Genomic DNA, 8,237 nt, shown 5'->3' on the forward strand with positions numbered 1-8,237 from the left:
GCCAAGTGCTGGCACAAACATGGAGCGGCTCCCACAAGACTGTGAGAACACAATGTGATACTGCTATGCCAAGCCTCATCACTCAGTTCAGTTTTCAGAACCAGCATGGTGGAAGCCAAATATGACTCTCACAAGTGGACTCTGACATTGGCACACGTGCCATTGCATGTGAACATTAACACAGACACACAAAATAAATAAATAAATCAATAGAAAATATTCCAAATTACTATACAGAACTAGTAAAATAAATTTTATATGGCACACAATGTATTACATAGCACCCAACAGCATATTATAATATACATGTAGACAGAAAAAAAACATCTACAATACATGATATAGAAAGCAGGATGAGGACTCCAGACATTGTCAGTAGAGAATGTTTTCTGGCATGCTCCATGGCCATGACTCAATGAACAACACTGAAAAAAAAAGAAGCTACAATGGTCTTAATATTTGTAATATATAACTTTTTATATTTTAATATATACAAACATATATCATGACCTATTCAAAATTCTAAAAACCTGTAGCCTGTGATGTCTGATCCTAGTCACTTGATGGTACCAAGGATGTTTATCAGATGTAATAAACAGAAGTCTGGATGTGCCTGTGAGATGATTGGGGCAGTTGTCTATGACGTAATCATCGGTTTAAGCTACTATTTCATTTGAAATATGAGTGGCGTATCAAGAAATGTATGCCCTGGTTAGAGGAAGTAGACCACTGTTGAGGTATCAACAGCTGATGCTAAGTACATGGTGGTGAGCAGCGAGGCTACAGGAGCACAAGGAAGGAGCGAGGGCTCACCCAGAGTAGAGCCATGCAAAGTATCAGGCTTTTAGCCTATTGCAGTAAGACTTGTTATCGCAACATTTCATTTGTATTGTTCTATTTCCATTCACGACATTCTCATTGAAGCACAAGTTAGCACATCTCTGGATTCCAAACTGGATTTTGCCATCTAGAGAGGAAGAAAGACAAGAGGCAAACTATAAATAGTAGTGAAAAGAGTGAAAGCCACAGAAAATGAGAGCTGGCTTGTAGGTGAATGGTACATCTGCTACACAGGTATAACTGAGGTGGCCTCTCTGCTGTCACCATCCCTCAACCCCTTCTCTAACCCATAGGTAGAACTTCATTCCCAAAAGTGCGGAATAGAATTTTAGAATCTAATTCCTATCATACCAGAGTATATTTGACCCCAAAGTCACCAACAATCGCTCAGACACTTTTCAAAAGTATTTTTTTTTTAAAAATAATTTGTTTGTTGGTCTGACCAACAGCCAGCAGACACCTCCTCCTTCAGTCTCTGCATTTGCCATCAGCATTCTGGAGATGGTTCATGACTGATGGCCCGCAGAGCTCCCAGACTTACATACCTTTGAACAGTAGAAGCGAGGCACACTTCTCACCGGGTTTAGCTGTACAGCAACCTTCTCCTTTCTCACAAATCCCACTAGAATTGAACCTGGCACACTCGAAACATGTCAAAGCTGAAAAGACAAAAGCAAGTGTAGGGGATCACTTAAGGCCCAGCCTCAAGCATCCATGGTAGCTGAGCCTGTGGCTCTGGTTAATGAAAAATAAACAAATGAAAGGAGCTGACTGTATGCTGAGCTAACCCTTTCAGGAAAGGTCATAATCATGGGAAAGTTGAAGGAGAGTTGGAAGATTTCCCCAACTATATATCCTGAGAATGGACCAAGTTATCAGGATGGAAAATCAAAGCTCCGATGTGGGGTGCCTAACCTACCACATGGTGTTCTATTTCTGAGATGGCATAAAGAAACAGAACGCAGAAAGAGAACAGAGTTTGACCTCACCAGACAAGGTTGTATTTATTAATACACACAGCAAAGGGAGGTCTCTCTTCTCTAGGAAATGGAGGGATCTGCCAAGGGGAAAGCTGCCTGGAAACATTTACAGGGGCAGTGTGAGGGGATTTGGCGTGAAGAAATAGTGGTCTAGGGGGCTATGCTGGTTTGGAGTTTCTCCTTTCTGAAAGTATTTGCCCAAGGTGAGGCAGACTATCTTGGGAAGCAGGTTGTCTCAGTAGCCATTCCTCTCTGTGCTGACTGATAAAGGTTGAGCAAGGTCAACTATAGTCTCGACCCTGATAGACAAGCATAGAAAGAGATAGGGAGCAGGGTCCTTGAAAGAAGGGAGAATGCGGGAATTGGCTCTTTCTTGACTGCTTCAAGCTAAGGAGAACCATTATTGGGAGGGGGTAGTCCAGGGTCCATTGGCTCAAGGATCTTCTGGTCACTTAGCAGGAGGAGCTTTAACTTGTTTAACCGCAATGAACCATGGGATTGCCATCATGTTTTCCTGGAGAAGTTTGGAGGGCTCAAAACAGATGTTTGGTTTTGCCCAAAAAGGTAAAAGGAGACAAAAGAGTAGAGATGGAAGAGACACAGTGAACTGTGAGAGGATGGGAATGTCTATAAATAGGGCTTCCATGTAGAAAGGGGGACTTGCCCTGTGTTTATTTGGGAGGGGTGGGTTGGGTCAGAATGGACATGATACCAGTAGAAGTGACAAGCTGGAGGAGAGTGGCAATAAATTTTCCAGATTGTGGAAAGAGTAGAAGATGGTAGGAGTGTGAAATTTTTCCTTCCAGGTCTAGTGATTCAAGGTGACAATGACTAGTGCCACCAACAGGAGTGCTGCACCAAAGTAAGCTACCAGAAGCAAAAAGAAGCAACAGAGTGTTGAAAACATGGAGCAGGAGCAAATGGAGGACTAATTTAGAGAATTGTGTCTGACCTTCAGTGAAAGGGAAGACAGCCCCTGGCATCCAGAGTTTCTCCAGAGCATCTAAAATGTCTTTTTGCAGCTGTATCTGGAACAGATGAAGCTCTTGTAGTATGTGAGAGCTATGGGGAAAGCTAATGTAGCATTTTATTCATGGTTCAGGATAATAAGGAAGAACTATGTGATCTAAGGGAAGAGCCAGAGTGGTAGGGAACCAAAAGCCCATACACAGGTGGCTTGTGACTGATTTTTTTTGTCTGGTCCCTGTATCTCTGGGACCAATTGAGTCAGTTAGGAGTTCTTGGTACTGAAGTGACATCATTGGTGTAGGATCATCCAAATCCCAGTCTCCACAGGAGTCAGATCCAGTGGTTTTTAGTCTGGAAGGACTGCAGCAGCTAAAGAATGAGTTGATCCTGAAGGAAATTCAGCTGATCAGAAATTTCTTTAAGGTTTTCTGGTAATTTCAGAGACAGGGATGTTAATTGATGGAAAAAAGTCTTCAGTCCAGCTGTTCTAGTTGAGTCCTTAACCATGCCCAGAGTAGCAAGAAGAGGAGTGATTTGGATGGCCCATGGCCTATTAGTTCCCACTTCAGAGCTCACTAATCTATCTTAAACTGCTTCAAGCTGACAAAAGGGGCAATGGAGAAGGAACAGTAATAAGCATGCCCCAGAGGAGGATCCATCCAAAGGATCACAATAAACCATAACAAATGGCAAACTTCCAGAACATAAGTCAGGAAGTAATAACTGTACAAACTTGTGAGATCATTTAAGAGACAAAATTAAAGAGGAAAATACTTTACATCAAGATTAACTTAAGAGCATTGGCACAGGAGACCAATACCTAAGTAGAACATCAGTAGCACAGACACTGAGAGCAACAATGAATAAATGGGACCTCCTGAAACTGAGAAGCTTCTGTAGGGCAAAGGACATGGTAAATAAGACAAAATGACAGCCTATAGAATGGGAAAAGATCTTCACTAATCACACATTTGAAAGAGGGCTGATCTCCAAAATATATAAAGAACTCAAGAAACTAGACAACAAAAAAACAAATAATGCAATTTAAAAATGAAGTAGAGCACTAAACAGAATTCTCAACAGAAGAAACTCAAATGGCTAAAAGAAATTTAAGGAATCATTCAACATCCTTAGCCAGCAGGGAAATGCAAATCAAAATGACTCTGAGATACCATCTTACACCTGTCAGAATGGCTAAGATAAAAAATACTGAGGACATCTTATGCTGGAGAGGATGAGGAGTCAGGGGAACACTCCTCCACTGCTGGTGGGAGTGCAATTTTGTACAACCATTCTGGAAATCAGTTGTGGTTCCTCAGAAAATTGGGAATCAATCTATGTCAAGGCCCAGTAATATCACTCAGGCATATACCCAAAGGATAATCAATCATACCACAAGAACACTTTCCCAACAATATTAATAGCAGCATTAATCTTAATAATCAGAACCTTGAAACAATCTGGATGCGGCTCAACTGAAGAATGGATAAAGAAAATGTGGTACATTTTCACAGTGGAGTATTACTCAGCTGAAAAAACAATGACAGCATGAAATTTGGAGGCAAATGGAGGGAACTACAAAAAACCATCCTGAGTGAGGTAACCCAGACTCAGGAAGACAAGCATATGTACTCACTCATAAGTGGATAGAAGATATAAAGCAAGGGAAGGATAACCAGACTACAGCCCACAGCTCCAGAGAATTGGGAGCATGGAGGGTGTGGAGGGGAAGGTGGAAGCAGAGAAAGGAGGAAGGAAAGGGAGGGAGGAAATGTAAAGCTCAACAAAAACAATAAAAAGGTTAAAAAAGAAAAACCTAGAAAGTAAAGATTCACTTATTTTGTTTAGTAGGGTTAAATGCAATTATAGAACTAGTTAGATCGTGTACCAGAGTTCTGTTGAAGGATGAAGTAACTCCTTTAGCTGTCTCTTTCATCATGCTTCTGCATAAGGAATGAGCACCCGGAAGTTTTGTAAAGAAGTCAGTTAAATTCAGTGTCTTTGTTAGGGTTTCTATTGCTGTGGTAAAACACCATGACCAAAAGCAAGTTGGAGTAAAAGGCTTACACTTCCACATAGTAGACCATCATTGAATAAATCAGGGCAGGAACTCAAGTAGAACAGCTGTAGGCAGAAGAACCTACATCTCCGTCAGTAGAGCATGAAACAAATAATCCCAGAGTTGTGGGTTCAGGCCCTACATTGGGTGCCATTTTGTAGGTGGAGACTGCTTGTTTATTTCCTGGCTGCCCAGACCCAAAATAATCACATAAAAACTGTATTAATTACAATACTGTTTGGTCAATAGCTTAAGTGTATTTCTAGCTAGCTCTTACATCTTAAATTAACCCATTTCTATTATTTTATATTTTACCATGAGGCTCATGGTTTACTGGTAAGGTTCCCCGGCATCTGTCTCCTTTGGCGGCTACATGGTATCTCATTGACTCCACCTACTGTCTTTCTACAACTATCTGCTTGGAATTCCTGCCTTGGCCTATTCTGCCCTGAGATAGTCTCAAAGCAGCTTCTTCATTAACCAATGGTATTCACAGTATACAGAGGGTAATTCCCACATCAAGCAGGAACCTGGAGGTAAGAGGTGATATAGAAGCCATGGTGAGTTGATACTTACTGGCTTGCTCCCCATGGCTTGCTCAGCCTGCTTTCTTAAAGAACCCAGGACCAGCAGCCCAGAGAGGGCACCACTCACAATGGGCTGGGCCCTCCTGCATTAATCACTAGTCAAGAAAATATCCTAGAGACTTTCCATTAGCCTAATCTTACAAAGAAGGTTTCTCGATTGAGGCTCCCTCCTCTATGATGACTCTAGCTTGTGTCAATTGGTATAAAACTAGTCATCACAGTCAGCATTTAATTGATAATTTAGAATAAAATTGCAATCCTATTGAGTCATTTTTATAGGATTGCCTAATAAACTGCCAAAGACACTGCTTGGATATTCTGGATAACTTTCCAAAACTTTATGTTTGGTGTTATGAGAGAACATAGAGTTGGGAGTTAGGATATGCACCCTGGAATTAGCTTTTTCTAAGATAATTGAAAGTCAAGGTAAAGAGCAGAGCTAATTGATGAAGGCTCCTGGACTCGCTGGACGGCAAGGCTGCTAGTGTGCTGGTCTTTGCAGGGACTGACTAATGAGGAGGGCCGCCACAGTTGCATACTCATTGCAGCTCCTGCTCTGTTGTTCCCACAGGCAACATTCCTTCTGTGCAAGAGGCCACCTCAGCTGAGAACTTATCTTGACTTTACTCCTCACCAGTTAGAAGAGCTTTCATGGAGAAGAGGGTTGGGACTCTGGGCGGGAGTGTAAGCAGGAACTGGGAGGCAGGGATGAGAAGGAAAAGGATGAGCTGTGGTGGTGATATGAGTCCTCTGACCATTCTCCATTTTGTTTTATGAAGTTACCTAAATCAACTTAGATATTAAAATCTTAGGTTTAAAATTTGGGCCAGGAGTGATCATTGCCCAGTGTATATCGAGGCCAGATTTGAATTGAAAGCTAAACAAGTGTGGCCAGTCTGAGATCTCCCAAATGGAGCTTTCTTAGGTTAGCCCACAGACAGGTTAAGGGTATGTAATTTGAGATCCATAATGGGTGCGGAACAAAGGTAAAAACAGGGGTCAAATCCAGCCACCAGATGACTCCCATGGGTTTCAGGCTGACCAAATGTTCCTGGAAAGTAGGAGGGCATCCCAAGACTTGGTACCTTCCCAGACAGAGTCAAGAGACCGCAGGATATGTGGAAGGTTCCTAGAACTTTTGAACAACAATGCTCATGGGCCCATGGAAAGCTCCCAGATCCTCTTACTGAGTCTCAGGGTAAGAACTAACTGGGGTGCCTCCCATCAGACATCACAACTTACCTGGTTCCAACATTTTGGCTGTGGTGAAAGCATGATCTAGTCAAAGGAACAACCATCCTCACATCTGTAAGTGAGATTATGTCAGAATGAGACAGAAAAACCAAAGGAGAGAAGGGGGCATTCGGGAGGAAGAGCAGTCAGTGACTGCCTGAGAGACAGATGGCCCTGCCAGGCTACTCAGGAGCCTGGGCATTGGAGCAGATGGGAACAAGGTGGGGGGGTCCATGAAGGAGGGCTCAGACCACCAACGGACTCTGATGCCTTTTCTGGGTTTTTTTTTTTTCTTGGAATCAAATTTTACATTTCTAAGAACATAAAAAGACAGAAAGCAGAAAGAGATCAGAATCTGACCTCACCAGAGAGAATTATACTTGTTAGTTCACACAGCAAGGGGCAGCCTCTCTCCCACAGGAAACTAAAAGGTCTGCCAAAGGAAAAGGATGCCTTTGACCCTTTATAAAAGGGGCCTCAGGAACTTGGGAATGAGGAAGATAGTTGCACTTATAGGGGTCTGTGAGGGTCTGCAGTCCCTCTCTCCTTCCTGAAAGTTTTTTCCCAAGACAGACAGTCAGACAATCTTAGCAAGCAGCCTGTCCAAACAGCCCTTCTTTCTATGCTAACTGATAAGGGCTGAGCAGGATCAACTGTAATCTCGCAAGCATCCTGTCTTTAAGACTGAGACATTTTATCACCCAGGACTGGACGAGTGCATTCTTTCAGTTTTCATCCTGCTGATGACCTTCCTTTCCCACTTAGGCCCATTTACATGTAAGTTTGCGGAACTGAGGATGCTTGAATATGCCAGAGAACAGAGGTGAAGGAAGGTGGAGAGAGGGAGGAGAGCAGGGTGGCAAGGAGTGGGAGGCAGAGTACCAGCACCATGACAAAGAGGAGGCGAAGCATCCTTGATTATGCACAGCAGAGGGAAAGGGAGAAAGGAGATGTAGGCATGGGAATGAAGCAGGGATCAGTTCTGATGTTATCCAGGTTCTAGTCCTTGTTCCTCACACCTCCTATTGACCCCTAATATGCGGCATCAGTATGTCTGCCTGCCAGCAGCGAACCCTACCATCTGCCGGAGTCTCACCTTGCAGGGAGCTCACCAGCAAGGTGAGGCCCATCAGGAGCACCAAGATGTGTTTTACCATTGCAGTGAGATCTTCAGACCAGAGGGCATCAGAAAGCAGGAGAGCACTCAGGACCCATCTCACAAGACAGGCTTATATCATAAGCTTAGGTTGGGAGGGGCAGCCAGGAGGATTCCAGGAAATGGCCTGAGCATATAGCCAGAGGGAAGCCCAAATACCAGAAATTTTTTCCTAGCTTTCTGCTGCTATAACGGATGTCCTGTAAAGCTCTCATCAGGGGAAAACTTGAACTCGAGGTAAACCTGCAACTCAGTTCTTCCTCGCCTTGGTGGTCACATGTCTTTTCAGAAAACCTCAGTGCAATCTGCTGGCCAGAAGGAAAATGCCTTCAGGTGCTGCTTTTGGGGGAAGTACGTTCAGGAGGGATCTCTGAGCTGCGGTAACCCCTAAAACTCTAGATAAGACCTGTCAC

At 43.3% G+C, this 8,237-nt stretch overlaps 1 protein-coding gene across 1 annotated transcript; it reads right to left on the reverse strand.

Annotated features, from left to right (window-relative positions):
• Positions 1–692: 692 nt before the first annotated feature.
• On the reverse strand, positions 693–7,825 carry LOC125410005 (prostate and testis expressed protein 14-like). The gene is made up of 3 exons (XM_048449244.2): positions 7,765–7,825; positions 1,386–1,499; positions 693–967 (listed from the first exon to the last, which is right to left on the reverse strand). The coding sequence occupies exons 1-3, from the start codon at positions 7,823–7,825 to the stop codon at positions 837–839; spliced, it is 306 nt and encodes a 101-aa protein (XP_048305201.1). The 3' UTR covers positions 693–836.
• Between the last annotated feature and the right edge of the window lie 412 nt (positions 7,826–8,237).

This window comes from Myodes glareolus, chromosome 4, assembly GCF_982192425.1.
Source record: "Myodes glareolus chromosome 4, mMyoGla1.1, whole genome shotgun sequence".
Classification (NCBI taxonomy): Eukaryota; Metazoa; Chordata; class Mammalia; order Rodentia; family Cricetidae; genus Myodes; species Myodes glareolus.

What these genes read in the sequence shown, in the direction of transcription:
- LOC125410005 (XM_048449244.2), bottom strand. Translation starts at nt 7,825, where the DNA reads ATGGTAAAACACATCTTGGTGCTCCTGATGGGCCTCACCTTGCTGGTG. An exon ending in GCTGGTGAGCTCCCTGCAAG is followed by an intron (nt 1,500 to 7,764) that starts GTGAGACTCCGG and finishes TTGTCTTTTCAG; the next exon opens with CTTTGACATGTTTCGAGTGT. An exon ending in CTCGCTTCTACTGTTCAAAG is followed by an intron (nt 968 to 1,385) that starts GTATGTAAGTCT and finishes CTTCCTCTCTAG; the next exon opens with ATGGCAAAATCCAGTTTGGA.